This window comes from Biomphalaria glabrata, chromosome 1 (genome assembly GCF_947242115.1).
Source record: "Biomphalaria glabrata chromosome 1, xgBioGlab47.1, whole genome shotgun sequence".
Taxonomy (NCBI): domain Eukaryota; kingdom Metazoa; phylum Mollusca; class Gastropoda; family Planorbidae; genus Biomphalaria; species Biomphalaria glabrata.
In genome coordinates this window covers 7319527-7345382 of record NC_074711.1, presented here as the reverse complement: position 1 = coordinate 7345382, position 25856 = coordinate 7319527, and the positions used below count along the sequence as shown (strand labels likewise).

At 42.0% G+C, this 25856-nt stretch overlaps 1 protein-coding gene across 3 annotated transcripts; it reads right to left on the bottom strand.

Annotated features, from left to right (window-relative positions):
- Positions 1-883: 883 nt before the first annotated feature.
- On the bottom strand, positions 884-7568 carry LOC106068424 (adhesion G protein-coupled receptor L3-like). 3 transcript variants are annotated; one of them, XM_056019343.1, is made up of 2 exons: positions 6345-7568; positions 884-3422 (listed from the first exon to the last, which is right to left on the bottom strand). In XM_056019343.1, exons 1-2 carry the CDS (start codon positions 6417-6419, stop codon positions 1719-1721), a joined length of 1779 nt encoding a protein of 592 aa, XP_055875318.1. In that variant the 5' UTR covers positions 6420-7568; the 3' UTR covers positions 884-1718. The 3 variants fall into 3 exon arrangements, with proteins under 3 accessions (XP_055875318.1, XP_013083226.2, XP_055875327.1); XM_013227772.2 differs by lacking the exon at positions 6345-7568 and adding an exon at positions 6112-6327; XM_056019352.1 differs by having other exon boundaries at positions 885-3422; positions 7064-7566.
- Positions 7569-25856: the final 18288 nt, after the last annotated feature.

Here is a 25856-nt window from a genome sequence, read left to right as displayed (position 1 = left end):
TACAAGAACAACTCGCGATGGGTACAAGAACAACTCGCGATGGGTACAAGAACAACTCGCGATGGGTGCAAGAACAACTGGCGATGGGTACAAGAACAACTGGTGATGGGTACAAGAACAACTCGCGATGGGTACAAGAACAACTCGCGATGGGTACAAGAACAACTCGCGATGGGTGCAAGAACAACTCACGATGGGTGCAAGAACAACTGGTGATGGGTACAAGAACAACTGGTGATGGGTACAAGAACAACTCGCGATGGGTGCAAGAACAACTGGTGATGGGCACAAGAACAACTGGTGATGGGTACAAGAACAACTCGCGATGGGTACAAGAACAACTGGTGATGGGCACAAGAACAACTGGTGATGGGTACAAGAACAACTCGCGATGGGTACAAGAACAACTCGCGATGGGTGCAAGAACAACTCACGATGGGTACAAGAACAACTGGTGATGGGTACAAGAACAACTGGTGATGGGCACAAGAACAACTCGCGATGGGTACAAGAACAACTGGTGATGGGTACAAGAACAACTGGTGATGGGCACAAGAACAACTCGCGATGGGCACAAGAACAACTGGTGATGGGTACAAGAACAACTGGTGATGGGCACAAGAACAACTGGTGATGGGTACAAGAACAACTGGTGATGGGTACAAGAACAACTGGTGATGGGCACAAGAACAACTCGCGATGGGTGCAAGAACAACTGGTGATGGGTACAAGAACAACTGGTGATGGGTACAAGAACAACTCGCGATGGGTACAAGAACAACTCGCGATGGGTACAAGAACAACTCGCGATGGGTGCAAGAACAACTGGCGATGGGTACAAGAACAACTGGTGATGGGCACAAGAACAACTCGCGATGGGTACAAGAACAACTCGCGATGGGTGCAAGAACAACTGGCGATGGGTACAAGAACAACTGGTGATGGGTACAAGAACAACTCGCGATAGGCACAAGAACAACTCGCGATGGGTACAAGAACAACTGGTGATGGGTACAAGAACAACTGGTCATCACCAAATCCAATATATGGAAATAAACGGGAATTGAAAGCATTGGATATCGATGTTGGTAGGACTGCGCTATGCGGAGAGAGGTGTGGTGACAAAGAAAGCTATTGACACTGAAAACTTATTGGCCTCACTCAGCTCTGAAAATAAGCCATTCAAACGAGAAAATGTCTGGTTCCTCTACCACTAAAGCCAATGCCACCTTTACTTACCTTGCATGCTGATTAGGGCTGTACTATCACTTGAAAAATCTGTGCCAGATGACCAAAAAAAAAAAAAACGTCATAGAAGGCCTGAGCCTGTAACGTCACAACCTGTGGGGAGTGGATACCAACAGCTCGTTGCCACGTCACAGGTCTGTACGACGTGGCAACGAGCTACTGGTCTACATTGCCCACAGGTTGTGACGTCACGGGTCAGCGTTGAGAACTTCTATAACGACTTGTCTGGGATGAACCCAAAGTCGTTCTACGACTGAATAAGTGCAACACACAATTGGACTTACTAGTTGACCTAGTTATGTTAAACATCTTTACTTTCGCATTTCAAACAATGGTACGGAAACTTTCCAACAAAATCATTGTTCGACTGCTACTTCTTGGGTATTCACAATTTTGAAGTTTTCTTGGGATTGTGAGAGAAATAGCGCCCTCTTTAATCGATACTTCATCTCCATTTTAATAATAAGTTTCTATATGTTAGTGCTAGATGTTGACTGAGAATATTTATTTCGATTCTTTGACTCTGTTTGTTTCCCGCTGCCTGATTGGCTGCTACTGCTTTGAGTAGTGAAAACTGCTCGCAGACGATGCAGACCAAACACGTCGTAATACATGTTGCCAACTCTCTTGTTGAATATGAAGGAGAAAAAGATGAAGACGCCTTGTAGCGTCATAAGTGGACAGGTCAAGAACTGGAGAACAATGCTATCCAGCCAGACCGCCACGGCTGCGACAATGCAGAAGACTCCTGTTAGTGTGGACAACTTGACGTAGGTCATGACGCCTTGACCTTCTATCCCGGTCGCCTCCTTCTGTATTTTGGCGACGTGAATCATTTCACGTAAGGTCAAGGTGAACAAAACCCCGTTGCTGAAGACCGTAGCGCCTAGTGGAACAAGTAAGGTCAGTACAATCGTGAGAGCAGACGTACGTGTGTCCAGGAAACATATAGTGTCATCATAACCTATCGACTGCCCGGAAGTCAAACTAGCGTTAACGCTTACATTCGCAGCCACTATGAGAAGGGGAACGCCGAAGCCGTAAACGCAATACCGGATGTGTCTCCGCAGATCGGAAGTGACATCATTTCTCCGCGAAGTATAGGAAGTGAACGCGAGAAACATGTGGATGCAGCAGCCACTCATCCATGCAAAAGAGGCCAACCAGCTAAAATGAAGAAATATAGCATGAAACATACACAGCTCGGGCGGAAGTTGCCCTTTAACCCCAAACTCTACTGTAAGCAGAAGACTTACCTGCGCGCATAACACAGATAAACACAGACACATATTATTTAACCCCGGAAGTGTTCTTAGAGAAGAAAATAAAAAGTATGTAACCAGAGACATCACGAGACAAACCACAGAAAACAAGATACAAACAATCTGGAAGTAATACAGCGCGATATCAGCAGGGCTCTGAACTGGATTTGTTTTTATCAGCGTTTTAAAAGTTTCCAAACAGATGTGAAGTTCTCCATTGACGACTGAAATGTTAGGACCACCCACAACCTCGATGACACGCCCATCATAGTTAAATGACAGGTGAATGTCAAGCATGTTGACTGTTATATTCGTGATATTTACGGCGACGTAAGGACATAGTAACGTATACGTCACGTCAATAAAGTCACAACAATCCGGCCATTCTAGAAAATCGCTGTAGTAAATTATAAGCTCGGGTATAGTCATTCCATACCGTCTTGTTGATAGGTCTGAAAGCAGTGAAGAGTTTTGAAGATCTGGCTTGTGGTATTCTGATCCGAGCAAGAGATTTAGTGTGATATTAGGCTTTTTAAATGACGCTAGAGTAAACTCCCAAGATCGTGTCACAATCTGAATCATTTCACTCTCAAACTCATCTCGATTCTTTTTATCGTTTGCTAAAATTTTAGCCTTAATAGTATTAGAAAGCAAAATCTTCGAGCCGTTGACTAGTTTTTCAATGGTAACCTCATAGGACATTTTTATTCTACTGGATACAGATCTCAACTCTTGGTACACAGCAGTGTTCAAGTCTTTAATTTCTGTTTCTGTCATCACGACCTTGTCTTGAGGCGTTAATGTCAAGGCCAATTTATAGGCAAGACCACGGATGCCGTTTAGTGCAGTAATACACTGACCGTCCTTTGATGGAATTTTCCCAGCTGTGCAGTTTGCCGCTTGACATTGTCCCTGAAACGATAAACAACAAGAAAAAAACATAAAAAAATAATTAGGAAAGAAAAAAGCCTATACGAAGTTTAATTGTATCAATTAGTTTGGGCCAGTCATGTAGTTAAGTTTGTAATAGATCTAAATCAACAACAATAAAACTGTGCGATTAGAAATATTTTTATCATTTGTATTTTTTTAGCGCTATTTCATGCTTTTAGCTTTCTCAATACACTATAATCTTATCACGTGACTAGACCAGTTGGGAAAATGGTAGGAGGGGAAGGGAGAAAGAAAGTGATATCTGGGTGAAATTTAAAGTAGTCGTTTTTTTAAAGCATTTATTTAAAAAAAAAAGAAGGGGGATGACCTGAACTAGAACTCATGGCTCAAGCCGACATACTAACCACTCTTCTAGTGAGGTACATATGAAAATAGAAGATTGTTTAGTTACGTATTATTTGCTGACGACTGTGCCCTAAACGCCTGCTCTGAAAATGATCTGCAGAGCATCGTCAGTGACTTCTCAAGAGCATGCTCAGACTTTGGCCTTACCATTAACACAAACAAAGACTGAAGTCTTATATTTGCCTGCTCCAGGTGAAGCCAACTCGGATACAAGCATCAAGATAAAGGGACATGATACAAAAGGAATGGACAGATTCACATATCTTGGCAGCACACTCTCCAGAAACGGAAAGATCGATAATGAAATCGACCCCAGTGCATCCTATGGCAGACTGTCTAAAAATGTCTGGAACAGACGAGGTATTACTGCAAATACGAAGATAAATATCTATCGAGCTGTCATCCTCCCTACATTGCTCTATGCCTCAGAAACGTGGACAGTGTACAGAAAACATGCAAATAAACTAAACCACTTCCACATGACATGTCTAAGAAAAATACTGAATGTCAAATGGCAAGAAAAAATACCAAATGCTGAAGCTCTTCGAAGAGCGGGTCTGCAAAGCATCCACACAATCCTGATGCAGTCCCAGCTGCGATGGACAGGACACGTCTGCAGAATGAAAGACCGCCGCATCCCTAAACGTCTCATGTAAGGCCAATTGAGAGAAGGAAAGCGCTCGCAAGGTGGTCCAAGAAAGCGCTTCAGGGACACCCTTAAAGCTTCTCTGAAGGCGTTCAGCATAGACCCAGACACCTGAGAGACAGAGGCACATGAGAGAGCATCATGGTGTCGCACTGTGAAAACTGGCGCACAGGTTGTTGAGGAAAAGAGAACAACACTGGCTGAAGAAAAAGGCCAGAGAAGAAAAGCAAGGCCAATGACACTAGCTCCAGCTGGAATAACCTGCCCAGTGTGCAGCCGAACATTCCGGGCTCACATAGGTCTCACCAGCCACATGAGGAGGCACAAAACCCCAGTGTAAAGCCCTCAGCCCCCTGGAGGACAAAAAGTGGCCATCATCAAACCACGATGGATGAATTATATATGCAAAAAAACAAAACAAAAATTGTTTCATAATTTTATATTCTTTAAAAGCTTATATCAGCTCACACTGTATGTCTGTCTGTCTGGCCAAAAGTTCGTACCCTTTTATTTCTCCGACACCTAATCTCCGATCAAACGGAAATTTTGCACAATTATTTCTTTTACCTGACAAAACAAGAATCAATAAAAAAAAATATATATAAAAAATTAATCAATTAGTTAATGAACTATTGGTAATAAATAACTTTGTTTGGTATTTCAAAAACGGAGAGAAATAGTACGTGACTGAAATGGTGGTATACGCTGAATTATTCCCCTTTATATTAGGGTGCCGTCTGAGGCTTAGTGAACACAAACATCAAATTGAAATAATAGATAACTATTCAATTTTCCATGTTCATAGACGCTTCGCTAGCAGAGAGGTTGCCGTGTTAGCTTGAGAAACATGAGAAGGCGTTAGCTCACAAATTCGAATTCAGGTCGTTCCCTTTTTTAAAAAAAAGCGATTACCCAGACACCCCGTTCTTTCTCTACCTTTCCAACTGGTCCAGACAAGTGATAGGATCATGGCGTATTGAGAACACTAAAAGCATGAAATTGCGTTAAACAAAAACAGTTGTTAAAAAAATATTTAAATATTTGTAACCGCACATATTTATTATTGTTAGTCTAGATTACATGACTGATCCAAAATAATTAATACACATTAGTTGTTTTTTTGTAAGTATTTTTTTTTTAATTTCAAAACCCTCCCCCAAAAGTAATCTAGAATACGTGTTGCACTTGTATTAAGACCTAGCCTGATGGAAAATTTAAAAATAGAGAAATTTATTAGCTGTTTTTATGTCTGTTACATTCCCAAAGAGCCTTGAGCCTGCTTATCAACGGCACTGTATACAAGAAATCATTATAATTAGTATGAGAAAATATTCCAGCAAACGGCAAGTTAGAGGGCAGTTACTTTTATTACTCAGACCTTGCAATAGCCACTGTTTATTTTTTTTTTAAACTGATTTTCTAAATATAATCAAAAATTAACGTCGCAGTCTATTATAGTTTTTAACAAGGGATTATCAAAAGTAGTAAAAACCGCATATCACCTCTGAACTGGCGACTTTGCTTAATTATTAGAGCTTTTAATAATAATGACGTGAATTTATTACAGGCATATTTACCCTACATACACTTTACAATTCTGTGCCCTACTAGTGTGCACATAAATCATTAGATGTGTTATCCATTCAGACATACAACCTGGAAGTCTAGCCAGTCCAGTGGTGAGATGCAAGTATTATCATTGTCAAAATCCTTTCGTTTCTTGAAAGTCAAAAGCATTTTTATTGGTGGCTTTTGAAACAGCGATGTTATCCCATAAGCAGGCCTATATTGATGACTAACAACAAGACACGGAAATTGTGTATCGTGAACAAAGCAAGACTGCATAATTGAGCCATTGCAAAGAAAACAAAAAAGGTTTGCTTTCTGACCAGCCTGAAGGTATTTGCGTCTCGGCAAAGTTTGACACATTTGATCTTCCATTGAGTCTTGATTTGTACAAACATGTTTTAATTTTTTATCAAGTCTCTCGGTGCAAACTTTGGGAGGTATTTTACTTGGTGGTGGGCTGAAAGTTATATTACATAGAGACGAGTTGGCAGCAGCAAAGAAAAATTTATATTCGTTCGTTAAATGATACAAGCTTTGATAATGTTTACACGAAATCTCAATAGTCCACGGTCTTGCTATCTTGAATGTAAGGTTATAGCCATAGTAAGAAGTGTTATCATTTATAACATATCCATTGCATATTGCACAGAATTTATTCGCGAACACAATACCATAATAAATGTCTGTATATGGAGTTATATCATCTAGCGTTCTTGTTTTTGGATTTCGGCACAAATTTTGTATATTTCGCTTTGTGTTAGAGAATTTGTAGCTTTTAGATAAAAAAGTTGAATCACAGTCTGAAATCATATAATATGCACTTCGATTAGAATTCTTTGGAATACTTTTACATTGAAATCTGTCAGGATTTGGTAAGTGATCTATGGAATGAAAAGAAGGTTCTACATAAGAATTGTTGACCAAAAGTGGACAGCATGTGTCGTATATATCACAGTCAGGATCACAGTCACATGGGAAACATGGCGTTATGTTTTCACAGTCTTGCTTTAGTATTTCTAACTTCAACCCGTCACAATACCTTCCACAATAGTTGACATGAAACTCCAGCCAACTTTCAGCACTAGAATTCCATTTCGTTTTCCGATCTTCTTTCCACACGCAAATACACAGAACTTTAAAACACAACGCAAATGTCAGCAATAATTCACGCTTCATTTTAAGAACATCTGTGTGTATTTCCTTATAGTTAACATGTATCAGATTTGTTCACTGTTGACTTTAGCACATTTTAAATAAGGATGGAAAAAACATTTAAGGTTGGCAGATCCTAATAGCACTAAATGCTCACGATTGGGCAGACATAGATCTAAAAAGTGGAGCCACCAGTGCAGTTTGCTTAAACCACAGCACAAATGACATTTCGCTGTTTTTATTTGTGTTGTTCTATGAATACTAGGTAGTGTTAGTTAGTCAATTGGTGTATACGTCCCACATCACGTTTTATGTAGGTCAGTTTCTCTCTCTCTCTCTCTCTCTTTACTCAGCCTTTATTTAGCAGGCACATACAATTAGAGTGGAACAGTAAATTCTGTCGTATTTTCCAGAAGATAAAGTGTGGGCCTGCACCTTGCCCCGTATCGTTGTTTCATTTAACATAGTGGCTGTGTCATCGGCTCCATATTAGTAACTCATTCATAATGGGAAAATGTATAAATCATTGATTCTATATTCTATGATATGACCAGGGCCGGCCTAATGTAATTGGAGGCCCTAGGTAAAGTGGATAAGATAGCCCCAAATGACAAAGAAAAAACTAACAATTAAGGCCAAAAAATTTGCAATGAATTAAAAACCTATTTCTAAATCAACACATAAGTTAAATGTAGGCCTATATAGCACCAATAGCATGAATGTACGTCATGGGCGATTCATGATCACTAGACTAGAGATGACGTTTTAACAGTTTACCAAAAGGAAAAAACAATGTTCTTGTAAAATACAATCTCGAAGATAGAGACTTTGGGGCCGGGGGGGGTGGTGTTGACCTCTTAGGGGCCCCTGCATTTTGACATTCTAAATTATGACATGAGGTAAGGCCTAATATTCAATGTAGAAACAAATTTCGGAAACTCATTGTGCCCGACCGGGGGGTGGGGGTGGGGGGGGATTTTCAAATTTGAACCTCCCCTTCCCCGTGACCTCCGCCTTCCTCCACCCTAGCTACGCCACTGGTAAGATATGTAATCTAACAAGTATATCTAAACATTCGTGAACAAACGTTGAATTAAAGACTTATTAGAGCAAGGCTAGTAGACACAGAGCTGGGCTAGTAGACATAGAGCTGGCCTAGTAGACATAGAGCTGGCCTAGTAGACATAGAGCTGGCCTAGTAGACATAGAGCTGGCCTAGTAGACATAGAGTTGGCCTAGTAGACATAGAGTTGGCCTAGTAGACATAGAGCTGGCCTAGTAGACATAGAGCTGGCCAAGTAAACACAGAGCTGGGCTAGTAGACATAGAGCTGGCCTAGTAGACATAGAGTTGGCCTAGTAGACTTAGAGTTGGCCTAGTAGACATAGAGCTGGCCTAGTAGACATAGAGTTGGGCTAGTAGACATAGAGCTGGCCAAGTAAACACAGAGCTGGGCTAGTAGACATAGAGCTGGCCTAGTAGACATAGAGTTGGCCTAGTAGACATAGAGTTGGGCTAGTAGACATAGAGTTGGCCTAGTAGACATAGAGTTGGGCTAGTAGACATAGAGTTGGCCTAGTAGACATAGAGCTGGCCAAGTAGACATAGAGCTGGGCTAGTAGACATAGAGTTGGGCTAGTAGACATAGAGCTGGCCTAGTAGACACAGAGCTGGGCTAGTAGACATAGAGTTGGGCTAGTAGACATAGAGCTGGCCTAGTAGACATAGAGCTGGCCTAGTAGACATAGAGCTGGGCTAATAAACATAGAGTTGGGCTAGTAGACATAGAGCTGGCCTAGTAGACATAGAGTTGGCCTAGTAGACATAGAGCTAGGCTAATAAACATAGAGTTGGGCTAGTAGACATAGGGCTGGCCTAGTAGACATAGAGTTGGCCTAGTAGACATAGAGCTGGCCTAGTAGACATAGAGTTGGCCTAGTAGACATAGAGTTGGGCTAGTAGACATAGAGTTGGCCTAGTAGACATAGAGTTGGCCTAGTAGACATAGAGTTGGGCTAGTAGACATAGAGTTGGCCTAGTAGACATAGAGCTGGCCAAGTAGACATAGAGCTGGGCTAGTAGACATAGAGCTGGGCTAGTAGACATAGAGTTGGGCTAGTAGACACAGAGCTGGGCTAGTAGACACAGAGCTGGGCTAGTAGACATAGAGCTGGGCTAGTAGACTTAGAGTTGGGCTAGTAGACATAGAGTTGGGCTAGTAGACATAGAGCGAGGCTAGTAGACATAGAGCGAGGCTAGTAGACATAGAGTTGGGCTAGTAGACATAGAGCGAGGCTAGTAGACATAGAGCGAGGCTAGTAGACATAGAGTTGGGCTAGTAGACATAGAGTTGGCCTAGTAGACATAGAGCTGGCCAAGTAGACATAGAGCTGGGCTAGTAGACATAGAGCTGGGCTAGTAGACATAGAGTTGGGCTAGTAGACACAGAGCTGGGCTAGTAGACACAGAGCTGGGCTAGTAGACATAGAGCTGGGCTAGTAGACTTAGAGTTGGGCTAGTAGACTTAGAGCCGGGCTAGTAGACATAGAGCGAGGCTAGTAGACATAGAGTTGGGCTAGTAGACACAGAGCTGGGCTAGTAGACACAGAGCTGGGCTAGTAGACATAGAGCGAGGCTAGTAGACATAGAGTTGGGCTAGTAGACATAGAGTTGGGCTAGTAGACACAGAGCTGGGCTAGTAGACATAGAGTTGGGCTAGTAGACTTAGAGTTGGCCTAGTAGACATAGAGCTGGCCTAGTAGACTTAGAGTTGGGCTAGTAGACTTAGAGTTGGGCTAGTAGACACAGAGCTGGCCTAGTAGACATAGAGTTGGCCTAGTAGACATAGAGCTGGCCAAGTAGACATAGAGCTGGGCTAGTAGACATAGAGTTGGGCTAGTAGACACAGAGTTGGGCTAGTAGACATAGAGCTGGGCTAGTAGACATAGAGCTGGCCTAGTAGACATAGAGTTGGGCTAGTAGACATAGAGCTGGGCTAGTAGACATAGAGTTGGGCTAGTAGACATAGAGTTGGGCTAGTAGACATAGAGCTGGGCTAGTAGACATAGAGTTGGGCTAGTAGACATAGAGCTGGCCAAGTAGACATAGAGCTGGGCTAGTAGACATAGAGTTGGGCTAGTAGACATAGAGCTGGGCTAGCAGACTTAGAGCCGGGCTAGTAGACATAGAGTTGGGCTAGTAGACATAGAGTTGGGCTAGTAGACTTAGAGCCGGGCTAGTAGACACAGAGCTGGCCTAGTAAACACAGAGCTGGGTTAGTAGACATAGAGCTGGGCTAATAAACATAGAGTTGGGCTAGTAGACACAGAGCTGGCCTAGTAGACATAGAGTTGGCCTAGTAGACATAGAGCTGGCCAAGTAGACATAGAGCTGGGCTAGTAGACATAGAGTTGGGCTAGTAGACACAGAGTTGGGCTAGTAGACATAGAGTTGGGCTAGTAGACATAGAGCTGGCCAAGTAGACATAGAGTTGGGCTAGTAGACATAGAGTTGGCCTAGTAGACTTAGAGCTGGCCAAGTAGACTTAGAGCTGGCCAAGTAGACATAGAGTTGGGCTAGTAGACATAGAGTTGGGCTAGTAGACATAGAGTTGGGCTAGTAGACATAGAGTTGGCCTAGTAGACTTAGAGCCGGGCTAGTAGACATAGAGTTGGGCTAGTAGACATAGAGTTGGGCTAGTAGACATAGAGTTGGCCTAGTAGACATAGAGTTGGGCTAGTAGACATAGAGTTGGGCTAGTAGACATAGAGTTGGGCTAGTAGACATAGAGTTGGGCTAGTAGACATAGAGTTGGCCTAGTAGACATAGAGTTGGGCTAGTAGACATAGAGTTGGGCTAGTAGACATAGAGTTGGCCTAGTAGACATAGAGTTGGGCTAGTAGACATAGAGCTGGGCTAGTAGACATAGAGTTGGGCTAGTAGACATAGAGCTGGGCTAGTAGACATAGAGCTGGGCTAGTAGACATAGAGTTGGGCTAGTAGACATAGAGTTGGGCTAGTAGACATAGAGTTGGGCTAGTAGACATAGAGTTGGGCTAGTAGACATAGAGTTGGGCTAGTAGACATAGAGCTGGGCTAGTAGACATAGAGCTGGGCTAGTAGACATAGAGTTGGGCTAGTAGACATAGAGTTGGGCTAGTAGACATAGAGTTGGGCTAGTAGACATAGAGCTGGGCTAGTAGACATAGAGTTGGGCTAGTAGACATAGAGTTGGGCTAGTAGACATAGAGTTGGGCTAGTAGACATAGAGTTGGGCTAGTAGACATAGAGTTGGGCTAGTAGACATAGAGTTGGCCTAGTAGACTTAGAGCCGGGCTAGTAGACATAGAGTTGGGCTAGTAGACTTAGAGCTGGGCTAGTAGACATAGAGTTGGGCTAGTAGACATAGAGTTGGCCTAGTAGACATAGAGTTGGGCTAGTAGACACAGAGCTGGGCTACTAGACATAGAGCTGGGCTAGTAGACATAGAGTTGGGCTAGTAGACATAGAGTTGGCCTAGTAGACATAGAGTTGGGCTAGTAGACATAGAGTTGGGCTAGTAGACATAGAGTTGGCCTAGTAGACATAGAGCCGGGCTAGTAGACATAGAGTTGGGCTAGTAGACACAGAGTTGGGCTAGTAGACATAGAGTTGGGCTAGTAGACATAGAGCTGGCCTAGTAGACATAGAGCTGGGCTAGTAGACATAGAGCTGGCCTAGTAGACATAGAGTTGGGCTAGTAGACATAGAGCTGGGCTAGTAGACATAGAGTTGGGCTAGTAGACATAGAGTTGGGCTAGTAGACATAGAGCTGGGCTAGTAGACATAGAGTTGGGCTAGTAGACATAGAGCTGGCCAAGTAGACATAGAGCTGGGCTAGTAGACATAGAGTTGGGCTAGTAGACATAGAGCTGGGCTAGCAGACTTAGAGCCGGGCTAGTAGACATAGAGTTGGGCTAGTAGACATAGAGTTGGGCTAGTAGACTTAGAGCCGGGCTAGTAGACACAGAGCTGGCCTAGTAAACACAGAGCTGGGTTAGTAGACATAGAGCTGGGCTAATAAACATAGAGTTGGGCTAGTAGACACAGAGCTGGCCTAGTAGACATAGAGTTGGCCTAGTAGACATAGAGCTGGGCTAGTAGACATAGAGTTGGGCTAGTAGACATAGAGTTGGGCTAGTAGACATAGAGTTGGGCTAGTAGACATAGAGCTGGGCTAGTAGACATAGAGCTGGGCTAGTAGACATAGAGTTGGGCTAGTAGACATAGAGCTGGGCTAGTAGACATAGAGTTGGGCTAGTAGACACAGAGTTGGGCTAGTAGACATAGAGTTGGGCTAGTAGACATAGAGCTGGCCTAGTAGACATAGAGTTGGCCTAGTAGACTTAGAGTTGGCCTAGTAGACATAGAGCTGGCCTAGTAGACATAGAGCTGGGCTAGTAGACACAGAGTTGGGCTAGTAGACATAGAGTTGGGCTAGTAGACTTAGAGTTGGCCTAGTAGACATAGAGCTGGGCTAGTAGACTTAGAGTTGGCCTAGTAGACATAGAGCTGGGCTAGTAGACATAGAGTTGGGCTAGTAGACATAGAGTTGGCCTAGTAGACATAGAGCTGGCCTAGTAGACATAGAGCTGGGCTAGTAGACACAGAGTTGGGCTAGTAGACATAGAGTTGGGCTAGTAGACTTAGAGTTGGCCTAGTAGACATAGAGTTGGCCTAGTAGACTTAGAGTTGGCCTAGTAGACATAGAGCTGGGCTAGTAGACATAGAGTTGGGCTAGTAGACATAGAGTTGGGCTAGTAGACATAGAGTTGGCCTAGTAGACTTAGAGCTGGCCAAGTAGACATAGAGTTGGGCTAGTAGACATAGAGTTGGGCTAGTAGACATAGAGTTGGCCTAGTAGACTTAGAGCCGGGCTAGTAGACATAGAGTTGGGCTAGTAGACATAGAGTTGGGCTAGTAGACATAGAGTTGGCCTAGTAGACATAGAGTTGGGCTAGTAGACATAGAGTTGGGCTAGTAGACATAGAGTTGGCCTAGTAGACATAGAGCCGGGCTAGTAGACATAGAGTTGGGCTAGTAGACATAGAGTTGGGCTAGTAGACATAGAGTTGGGCTAGTAGACATAGAGTTGGGCTAGTAGACATAGAGCCGGGCTAGTAGACATAGAGTTGGGCTAGTAGACATAGAGTTGGGCTAGTAGACATAGAGTTGGGCTAGTAGACATAGAGTTGGCCTAGTAGACTTAGAGCCGGGCTAGTAGACTTAGAGTTGGCCTAGTAGACATAGAGTTGGGCTAGTAGACATAGAGTTGGCCTAGTAGACATAGAGTTAGGCTAGTAGACATAGAGTTGGCCTAGTAGACATAGAGTTGGCCTAGTAGACATAGAGTTGGCCTAGTAGACATAGAGTTGGGCTAGTAGACATAGAGTTGGCCTAGTAGACATAGAGTTGGGCTAGTAGACATAGAGTTGACCTAGTAGACATAGAGCTGGGCTAGTAGACATAGAGCTGGGCTAGTAGACATAGAGCTGGGCTAGTAGACATAGAGTTGGGCTAGTAGACATAGAGTTGGGCTAGTAGACATAGAGTTGGGCTAGTAGACATAGAGTTGGCCTAGTAGACTTAGAGCTGGCCAAGTAGACATAGAGTTGGGCTAGTAGACATAGAGTTGGGCTAGTAGACATAGAGTTGGGCTAGTAGACATAGAGTTGGCCTAGTAGACTTAGAGCCGGGCTAGTAGACATAGAGTTGGGCTAGTAGACATAGAGTTGGGCTAGTAGACTTAGAGCTGGGCTAGTAGACATAGAGTTGGGCTAGTAGACATAGAGTTGGCTAGTAGACATAGAGTTGGGCTAGTAGACACAGAGCTGGGCTACTAGACATAGAGCTGGGCTAGTAGACATAGAGTTGGGCTAGTAGACATAGAGTTGGCCTAGTAGACATAGAGTTGGGCTAGTAGACATAGAGTTGGGCTAGTAGACATAGAGTTGGCCTAGTAGACATAGAGCCGGGCTAGTAGACATAGAGTTGGGCTAGTAGACATAGAGTTGGGCTAGTAGACATAGAGTTGGCCTAGTAGACATAGAGTTGGGCTAGTAGACATAGAGTTGGGCTAGTAGACATAGAGTTGGGCTAGTAGACATAGAGTTGGCCTAGTAGACATAGAGCCGGGCTAGTAGACATAGAGTTGGGCTAGTAGACATAGAGTTGGGCTAGTAGACTTAGAGCCGGGCTAGTAGACATAGAGCTGGCCTAGTAGACATAGAGTTGGGCTAATAGACATAGAGTTGGGCTAGTAGACATAGAGCTGGGCTAGTAGACATAGAGCTGGGCTAGTAGACACAGAGCTGGGCTAGTAGACACAGAGCTGGGCTAGTAGACATAGAGCTGGGCTAGTAGACACAGAGCTGGGCTAGTAGACACAGAGCCGAGTTTAGCTATGTTTGGGATTTGATACATGTTTCGTTTTTATTTCTCTAAAACAAAATTCTTTAAGTCCTATTCGAGGCCCCCACCAATTGGAGAAACTAGGCGGCTGGCTAGTTTGCCTATACCTAGGGCCGGCCCTGATATGACACTAATTAAACAAATACTTATATATTTTTTAGGCGAAGGTACTGCTAATGACAAATAAATGCTGCACGGGCGAACGACTGCAGCCGATGAAGGCCTTGTGGCTCAAACGTCTTTTGTTTTTACCTGGTATTGCCGGGTTACATGTATGTATTGTTACGATCTCTCTTCCTAATCAGGCCTTCCGCAAACACTGCTAAAACTCAACACATCACATCAACACATCAAGAACTTGACAACAAGAGCTCCACAATATCGGGTACTTTAATAATGAGTGAATAAGTAGATAACAGCCAATACTAGACAATTGGCATCAAACACATCAACAACTAAAATGTCACTCTGTACATCACCGTACAAAACTCTACTGTCTCTCTTTCTGGACTTGTACATCAACACATGAGGACTCAACCAGGACCGACTTCATGGCCGACTAACAGTCCCGGTCTCGACGCTCTCCGGTCTTGAACTGCCGCTTTCCTACACACTGTGTCCTCGTACACGCAGGCTTTCGATCACATGACCATAACATTGGTCATATTTGCGTGTAATCGTGTAATCGTAGTACTGTCCCTTGTCCATGGCCCCGCTGACCCGAGTGATTCACGTGTGTGTCAGCTGAGCCTATAGTTAACCCTTTTGCGCCGCCAATAGGGTCGTAACACTGCCCCCTTCTCAGATTTGTCCGTCCCGGACAAAATCTAGCACACGACATGGGCAGTGGAGGTGAATCGATGCAGGAGGAGGTCTATCGGTGGGGGCGACAATGGGCTTATATTGCCATCTCGATGGAGCCATCTGTGTTGTAGTCAGCGTATGTCTCTTTCTCCTGCTCCAGTTGACCTTCACCTGGTTGCACTGACGTCTTGGTTGCATCGCACTGCACTTTGGACTCAGCAAACGTCGCCTTCTTTGGTCGCTCACTACTGAGAGCAGCCACTTAACACATGGGGAGGGATATGTCAGGACAGGGGTCACCAAGATCGTTGGTCTAACAGGTTTCTTCATAGGGCTTTGAAGAGAAAGACTTGGGGGTTGGGTTTCAGGTTCACAGGAGGGGAAATAGTGGCACACATCATCTTCAGGCTTGTCCGGAGGGCAAACTAGTGGAGCAAGTTGGCAGCACTCCACTTGCGAAGGACCCTCATCTTCAGCATCAGGCTCCAGTTCACTTACTTGACCAGAACCAGGGCTTCTCACTATGGTCTCGTCAGCAGGACAAACGTCTGTTGGGTGCAGACCTTGCCGATGGGTTCCTTGGAGTTGACGTTCTCCCTGCGAAGCTCGACACACAAAGTTCTTGCCAAACATCTGGGTGCAGCCATCAGGATTCGAGTTTCTCTCATCAGCACTGACAGATTGACAGATGTCTTTAATGTCCTCAGCTACAGGCTTGAGGTAAGACACGACGTTGTCTTGTTCTATCTGGCTGATGGAGGCACTCACGGCATGGACGTCTGTAGCAAAAACGTTGGTTGAACTATTGGTCTCGGTCTCTTCTCTTGTTTCTTCATCTTTTTCTTTCTGCGAGACACCATTGATCACATTCTGAAAGCCAGCCAACATCTGCTCTTGAAAGGTGATCAAGAGCTCTACAACATCGGGTTTGAGTTCAAAGAGGTACGTGTTCGGATCTTCCTCTTCATCCACCAGGGCTTGCCAGAGACGTTCTTTAAGAGTTTCGTTGTTCTTTTCGTAATACTTCAGTCCTCGCCATTTCAGCTCTTGTTTCAGTTCTTTCAGATTCAGTTCATCTAGCAGTTTTACAGAAGCCATAGGAAATCCCACTTCAAGACACCAGTGTTACGTTTCTCTCTCTCCTAATCATTAGGCCTTCCGCAAACACTGCTAAAACTCAACACATCACATCAACACATCAAGAACTTGACAACAAGAGCTCCACAATATCGGGTACTTTAATAATGAGTGAATAAGTAGATAACAGCCAATACTAGACAATTGGCATCAAACACATCAACAACTAAAATGTCACTCTGTACATCACCGTACAAAACTCTACTGTCTCTCTTTCTGGACTTGTACATCAACACATGAGGACTCAACCAGGACCGACTTCATGGCCGACTAACAGTCCCGGTCTCGACGCTCTCCGGTCTTGAACTGCCGCTTTCCTACACACTGTGTCCTCGTACACGCAGGCTTTCGATCACATGACCATAACATTGGTCATATTTGCGTGTAATCGTGTAATCGTAGTACTGTCCCTTGTCCATGGCCCCGCTGACCCGAGTGATTCACGTGTGTGTCAGCTGAGCCTATAGTTAACCCTTTTGCGCCGCCAATAGGGTCGTAACAGTATGTTTATTGTATTTTCTGAATGTACTGCTAGTAGCCCTATGTAAATATAAGAAACAATTTTAAAAGATAAATTTTAAGTGAAAAAAATCTAACGTTGACGGTAGATCGAGTATTGTATACAGGTGTGGGGCACTTAGACCTTCTAGAATACGGCCGTCGACCAAAAGCTGTCCACCCCAATCAAAAAGGTATAATGCCATAATCCTATATTATTAAAATAAGAAATATTTTTAATAATGAATACAGTTAACTACTTTAATTTGAATGAACACATAGATGCAGTCTATTCAAACATACAACCTTATGGTTCTGCCAGTGTCGTGGAGAGTCGCAGGTTTTGACAATTTTGAAATGTCGTTTCTGAATAGTCATAAGCAGTGTGATCGGTGGCGTCTCGGAGTAAGTTATGAAAGATCTCCAAGGCATTCGGCTAGTGTCGACTGTGCACGATTGCTTAATTGAGCCATTGCAGAGAAAACAAAAAATGTTAGCCATTTGTCCAGCCTGAAGGTATTTGCGTCTCGGCAAAGTCCGACACATTTGATCTTCCACTGAGTCTTGATGTGTACAAAAATGTTTTAAGTTTTTATCAAGCCTCTCGCTGCAAACTTTGGGAGGTATTTCACTTGGTGGTGGATTCAAAGTTATACTACATAGAGACGAGTTGGCAGCAGCAAAGAAAAAATTATATTCGTTCGTTAAATGATACAAGCTTTGATAATGTTTACACGAAATCTCAATAGTCCATGGACTTGCTATTTTCACTGTTAAGTTATAGGTATCGTAAGTAGTGCTGTCATTTATAACATATCCATTGCACATTGCACAAAATTTATTCGCGAACACAATACCATAATAAATGTCTGAATATGGTGTTATATCATCCAGCGTTCTTGTGATTGGATTATGGCACAAAGGTTTTACTTTCGCGTCAGAGTTGGAAACTATGTTGCTTGTAGATACAAAAGTTGGATCACAGTCCGTAATAATATAATAATCCGATCTACTGGAATTGTTAAGTATAGCTTTACATTGAAATCTGTCAGGTCTAGGTAAGTGATGTACCGTATGTAAAGACGGTTCAAAATAAGAATTATTTAGCAATAAAGGGCAGCACGTATCGTAAATCTTACAGCCAGGTTCACAGTCACACTGAAAACAAGGCGTAGTAGTTTCATTGTCGCCATTTATAGTTAGTTTGTCCTCTATACAATACCTGCCACAATATCTGACATGAAACTGCAGCCAACTCTCAACACTAGAATTCCATCTTATCTCGCGATCTTCTTTCCATTCGCAGGTCCATACAATTTTGAAAAACTTCACAATAGTCAGCAGCAGTGCAATTTTCATTTTAAGAATACAAGAGACTTATAGCTGAGTTCCTTATAATTTAGCTGCTAGTAATCTTTACACTGTTTACATTCAGAATAACGTCGCAGGATTTATATATAAAGATAAATAACAGAGGTATTGTTTATAAATGGCTGACAGTTCGCCGTAGCACTAAATCAACATGATTGGCCTGATATATAAAAAGCGGAAGGAACAAGTTCCTTTTTTAAAAAATTCACAATGTTGATTTAAAAGTAAAGGGCATGTAGGCCTCTGGTGTTAATCAAAAACATTGAAATGAAATTACAAGCTAACAAGTGTTTTTAGGTTTGAAATAATTGTCTATTTAAAATGGAGACGATAAAAATAGTTTAATTTCATTAGTTTTGTTTGGGGGAAAAATATTAGATTTCGCCCTTAAGGTTATAATTTCAGACGTTTGCTGAGGAAAAATAAACAGTAATTGATCTAATTATATTGATAGAATTCTTTAACTGAGAAGATATCAGGTAATGTCCTACCTCCGTTTCTTTGTCTGAGTCTGAGAAATTATGCTTTTAAATCACAGATGTTTTGACAGTAGCCCTGATTAGTTTCACAAACGTGTTTCTGATTTAACGTGATGTGTGGAAGCTCTAACAGTTGGTAAAATAAAATTTGAAATGAAGAAAAAAAAAAAACCTGCATCACGTTATGTCTAAATGTTCATTAATAAAATTAATTCTCTGTGGATGTGCAGGTAAAATATTCACACACTCAAGACAAAAAAATGAGTCTTATCAGTCCCCGCTCATTCTCTCTTACTCTCTCTTTCTTTCTTTCGCTCATTTATTTTCCCCTCACTTCCTCCCTTTTCTCACTCCCTCTCTCTCTCATTTTCCTTTCTAATGCCGGATTTACCATAACCGCAAAGGGCCTTAGCCTTGAGGTTGATGTATACATATTAAATATAAGAATATCCAAGTACTCTCTTTCTTCACAAACCGGACGTATTTTTAGAAAGCTTGTATCAACTCAATCTGTCTGTCCGTCTAAAAGTGTGGACACGTTATTTCTCCGACACCCAGTTTCGAATCAAGCTGAAATTTCGCACAATTATTTCTTTTAACTGACAACACAAGAATCAGTTTAAAAAATTAACCAATTATTTAATTAATATTGGTAATTTTTTTTATTTTTTTTTTGGATATAAAACAGGGGAAAGAAATTTTATTTGATTGATAAGCTGAATTAGTCCCCTTTATACACTGTCGACTGAGGCTTAGTGAATACAAACATGAAATAGAACTAATAGAAGCAATAGATATAATCTTCCATGTTCATAGACTCTTCGTTAGTAGAATGGTTACCTCATTGACTTGAGAAGCCTGGGAGGCTTTAGCCTACAACTTTCAATTCAGGTGGTTCCTTTTGAAAACATTTTTTTTCAAAAAGCGTTCATCCAGATACCCGTTCTTTCTCACCCTACCCCTTTCCAACTGATCCGGACAAGTGATACGATCTAGCGGATCCAGGAGGGGCGGTCGGGGCGATCGCCCCCCCCCCCCTCTCGGCCGACGGCCAGGGGGGGGGACGAATTTTAGTTTAGAATTCACACAATTTGTATACGAATTTATTACTTATGCTAATAATATATACTAATTATTTGTATTTGAACATATTTTTAGACTATTTCGCCCCCCCCCTCTAGTATGTTGGCCGATTTGGTGGTGTCTGGAGGGGGCGATTGCATCAATCCCGCCCCCCCTCCCATAAACGTTCGAGTGGGGGGCGGTCCAATTTATTTGTAGAAATCACAGCCAGCTAACAGAATCAATTGAATATCTATATGATAAAAACTTGTTATTGATATTTAAAGCGATCTTTATATTATGTCGTTCCCCTGTTGACCGATCTACTGCCCTTCCCACCTAAACCCTTTGAGTGGGGTGGCGGTCCTACTTTTATGGAGAAATCGTAGTTTGTGAACAAAATTAATTGAATTAATATATAAATTTTATAATATGTCGCTCCCATTCTGGTATTTTGGCCGATTCGGTGAGGGTTGGGGGGGGGGGGCGATTGCATCTACTGCCCTCACCACTCTAGCCCTCTGAGTGGGGTGGGGGCGTCCTATTTTTATGGAGAAATCAAAATTAGTTGAATATCTATATAAACTACGTATTGATATGTGAACCCATTTGTATATTATGTCGCACCACACTCTAATCTTAAATTTTATGACTAGTAATTATAAAATGATAAAGGTTTGTACCAGGTGGGAGGGGCGATACATGCAATCGCCTTCCCCCCCCCCCCCCCCCCCCATCGGAAAAACCAATACTTTTTCTTTTTGTATTATAGTTAAGAAATTACAAAATAAAAAATATCTGTCACTAATATAATTTATCTATACTATAAAGTAGAAAGTAAGGCGTATGTATGTATTTATATATGTTAGGAATAGAAATAAAAACCGCTTGACCAATCTTGATAAAACTTGGCAGAAATGTTCCTTGGGTACTAACTTAACTACCTACCATAGTGTATATATTGTAGCCCTAAAACAAAATTAAGACCCTCAAAAAAAAAAAGTTGACCGACTCTATTTAAGCTATAGTATTTTATGGATCTAGGCCATGACATGTTTACAATATTGACATGAGAAAAGACCAAAAGGATTTAGATCTAGATCTAATTTTAATAACTACACTTCGCACATATAGTTTTTTACTTTTACACATAAAAATACAAAATATTATTATTAATAAAATTAACCTTCAAATTCGTGTTTCAAAAGCATTTCTACATAAATTCGTTCCATATATCTGCGAATTTAGAACGCCCTGACCATATATATTATAGCTTTTATATAGAGCTACTTTCATGCTTATGCTCAGAGCGCTTTTGGTCCAATCTCATTTGTGGACCAGTGGGGGGGGGGGGAGGGGGCGGAGGGGGTATCTAGGAGTTGGTTTTGCCTATAGGCGCTCAGTAAACACAACTCTGCCCGAGTCGGGTGTCGAGCCTCTAGCCCCCTTCTAGGTAGCTAAGCCAAGCCAAGTTCAAGCGTACTTGGCCTCTTGACCACGCTTCCCATAGACGTATATATAGGCCTACTACTAAACTGGAAACCGGAAATAAATTCTTATCCGCGATTTTGAACATTTTGTAGAAAGTTGGATCAAGGCGTTGTTTTGTAAAGTAGTTCAAAGAAGTAAAATTGTTGGTTTTTTTTTCAACCCTAACCTATGTAACATATAATTTTATTTTTTAGATCTAGCTTTTGAAACACAAAGATGGATGAGTAGGGAACATTGAATTTAATTTAGTAGCGAAGTCAAAGGCGGCTTCCCAATTTGCTACCACTAAACGCGGGTTATGAATGTATCTTGAATTTAAATGATTCACTTTTTTCCTCCATCAGCTTCACACACACTGTCTGTAGATTTGTTGATCTTCTGTTCACTTCAAGACCAGGAAGACTTTTTCTTCTAACGGGGGCAGGTTATTTCCGGGAGATAAAGAGTTGTACATGTAGAATGTAAACAAAAAAATATGTGAAGAATTTTTACAACTCTCTCTTTCTTTGACTCCCTCCTTCTAATCTAATACGCTCCAACTGTCTCTCTCTCTCTCCTCTCTATTCCTTTATATTTCTGTCTCTCTCTGTTTGTGTTTTTTTCATTATCTCTTTCTATTTCTCTGTATCTTCGTCGTATAGTCTCTCCCTAACCCTCTCAATGTCACTCTTTCTTTTATTATATCTCTAACTCTCTCTCTCTCTCTCTCTCTCTCTCTTTATTATCTTTTATTGTGTATCTTTCTCTATCTGACTCTTTCTCTTTTCCTTGTCTGACAATTTATCTTTTTTCTTTCAGTTTTATCTCTCTCTTTCATTGTGCCTCTTCATAATAATCAGACTAAATCCGTCTGGAGTTTCCAGCATGATATGCTCGAGAAATATGTTGGGATAATTGCCATACTCCCCCACCCCCCTTTTTGTTTTTACTTTTTATTTTTTTACATTCTTTTTATTGTTAAAAATATTGTCTTGTTTTTCTTGTTTATTTCGTGAGTTGTTTTGTAAAGATGACGGATTGAATGAAAAGATGGTTCAACGTAAGAATTGTTGACCAACAGTGGACAGCAAGTGTCGAATATAGAGCAGTCTGGATCACAGTCACATGGGAAACATGGCGTTATGTTTTCACAATCTTTTTTTTTTTAGTATTTCTAACTTCAGTCAGTCACAATACCTTCCACAATATTTAACGTGAAACTCCAGCCAACTTTCAGCACTAGAATTCCATCTGATTTCCCAACTTATTTCCTTTTGCAAGTCCAAACAACTTTGTCAAAAACAGTACACGATTCATATTTAGACTTTCACTCTGTATTTCCTTATAGTTGGCATGTGTATTGTTTATTCATTGTTGACCGGGAGAAGACTTTTAACTTTTACATATCAATTAAAATCATTTTCTAGTATAGATATTAACAAGCCAATATGATCCTCGCGCAGCTACCAGTACTATTTGCTGGCGGTAACATTAAGTTTTTTTTTTATCAACATTGGTCTATGTATAAACTGTATAATAGGCCTAATGATGGTTCGCCAATCGCTTCACTGGTCAGACACCACGACTATGTAGGTCAATTTCTCTCGCTCTCTCTTTTCTCTCCTTCTTGATTCTACAGAGAGTGTGGATCAGTCAGTTCTGTTAGAGTCTCTAGTGAGGGGGAGAGGAGTTAGAGGATTGTGGACTATATCTTAAACTCCTAACAATCATCTCTTATGTCAACTTGTCGTCTGTAAAGTCAATCATCGATTTTGAAATCACCACTTTTAAAATAATCGTCTAAACCCTTTCCCACACACACGGACACTCACACACAGTCTCTTCTCAATCTTTTTTTCTCTATAACTTATGTTTTTCCTTTTGCAAAGTACTAAATTATATAACCTGTGATACCATGTACGATTTTCTGTAAATTTAATGCTACTCTCTCTCTCTCTCTCTCTCTGTCTCTCTCTTGGTCTCTCTCGTTTTCTCTCTGCCTCGCTGTCTCTTTCTCTGTCTCTCCCTGTCTTTCCCTGTCTCTCCCTATCTTTCCTGTCTCTCTCCCTGTATTTCTTTGTCTCTCTCCCTGTCTTTCTCTGTCTCTCCCTGTCTTTCTCTGTCTCTCCCTGTCTGTCTTCCTCTGTCTCTCCCTGTCTTTCTCTGTCTCTCTCTGTCTTTCTCTGTCTCTCCTTGTCTTTCTCTGTCTCTCCCTGTCTTTCTCTGTCTCTCTCTTTCTTTCTCTGTCTCTCCCTGTCTTTCTTTGTCTCTCTCTGTCTTTCTCTGTCTCTCTCTCTGTCTTTCTTTGTCTCTCCCTGTCTTTCTCTGTCTCTCTCCCTTTCTTTCTCTGTCTCTCTCTGTCTGTCTTCCTCTGTCTCTCCCTGTCTTTCTCTGTCTCTCTCCCTGTCCTTCTCTGTCTCTCCCTGTCTGTCTTCCTCTGTCTCTCCCTGTCTTTCTCTGTCTCTCTCCCTGTCTTTCTCTGTCTCTCCCTGTCTTTCCCTGTCTCTCCCTATCTTTCCTGTCTCTCTCCCTGTATTTCTTTGTCTCTCTCCCTGTCTTTCTCTGTCTCTCCCTGTCTTTCTCTGTCTCTCCCTGTCTGTCTTCCTCTGTCTCTCCCTGTCTTTCTCTGTCTCTCTCTGTCTTTCTCTGTTTCTCCCTGTCTTTCTCTGTCTCTCCCTGTCTTTCTCTGTTTCTCCCTGTCTTTCTCTGTCTCTCCCTGTCTTTCTCTGTCTCTCCTGTCTTTCTCTGTCTCTCCCTGTCTTTCTCTGTCTCTCCCTGTCTTTCTCTGTCTCTCCCTGTCTTTCTCGTCTCTCCCTGTCTTTCTCTGTCTCTCCTTGTCTGTCTTTCTCTGTCTCTCCCTGACTGTCTTTCTCTGTCTCTCCCTGTCTTTATCTGTCTCTCCCTGTCTTTCTCTGTCTCTCCCTGTCTTTCTCTGTCTCTCCCTGTCCCCCTCTCTCTTCCTCTCTGGCTTTCTTTCTCGGTCCCTATTTCTATCTCTCTCTCTCTGTCTCTCTCTTTCTGTCTCTCTCTCTCTGTCTCTCTCTGTCTCTCTCTCTCTCGGTCTCTCTCTTTCTCTCCGTCTCTCTCTTTCAGTCTCTATTTCTCTCTCTCTTTCTGTCTCTCTCTCTCTGTCTCTCTCTCTGTTTCTCTCTCGCTCTCTCTCTCTGTCTCTGTCTGTCTGTCTCTCTCGCACTCTCTCTCTCTGTCTCTCTCTCGCTCTCTCTCTCTCACTGTCTCTCTCTCTGTCTCTCTGTCTCTGTCTCTCTCTCTCTCTCGCTCTCTCTCTCTCTCTGTCTCTCTCTGTCTCTCTCTCTCTCTGTCTGTCTGTCTGTCTCTCTCTCTCTCGCTCGTTCCTTACTCGGCCAGACTGTATCTGCGCTACTTGTTGACCAGGAAAACGTGAAAACGTTTAAGAAGTCTGTCTGTAGTCACTCAATGAACTCTTTATGTTGTGTCTGTTCTATGTAAATGTTTCTGTTGTGTTGGTTTCATTTCAGAAACGAGTCCTTGCAATCACAACACATTTTCATAATGATTAATAAAGCAGTCTTAGTCTTAAATCTCTCTTAGTCTTAAAGCAGTCTTAGTCTTAAATCTCTCTTAGTCTCTGTCACGAGTTGAGACTTGTAAAGCACTTTATATGTGCTGATAACTCGAATGTTCATTGTATCACCATAATACCTCTTCTGGTATTATTACAGTGTTCATAGTGTAAATACATCTTCTTCATGCTAAATTTTTTTGTTACATATATCTACTAGAGTTATTGAGTAAGGTCACCACAACATATAGATTCAAATAAACTACACGCTAGGTAGCAGACAATATTTTAATTATGATAAATAAACTGTTTACAATATATTGGCAACTTCAGCCATCAATGCATCATATTACATATCTTCCACGTAATCCAAAATGCAATTCCAATAGTACTTATCTAGCAATACTTTCAACTTAATACAATACACGTCTGTATCCTTCAAAATCTCTAGGGTCTCCTACTTGCCATGTAATTAACACCCCACAATTCAATTGTGGATGCTTGTCTCTCAAGTGAAACATCATAGGCGTGAATATACCATGTACTTCGTGCTTCCCAACTAATACATTCACAATAGCTATAAATAATGATGTGACAAAACTGTGACCTATTTCGACCAGTTTCTAGAAGCCCAGGTCAAGCCAGTGCTGACCAGAGTTAACAAGTTAATTTTAGTCATCCAATCAAAGAAAGAGGCTAAGGGAAAAAATAGCATACGTCAGCTTTTAGAAGGTCACAGTTAATAAAATAATTAGGGGAGAAGTTTCCATGATTCTGGAAATTACAATTAAGAAAAATATAAATTAGGGTAAAGTTAGTTAGTCGGGGACCTCGCATAGTAACGGTTTTTTCTTGTGTTAATATGAGTT

Coding starts and splice junctions, on each gene's coding strand:
- LOC106068424 (XM_013227772.2), bottom strand. CDS start 6,300: ATGCAGTCTTGCTTTGTTCACGATACACAATTTCCGTGTCTTGTTGTT. Junction 3,423..6,111: donor TGGACTGGCTAGACTTCCAG/GTTGTATGTCTG, acceptor TTATCGTTTCAG/GGACAATGTCAAGCGGCAAA.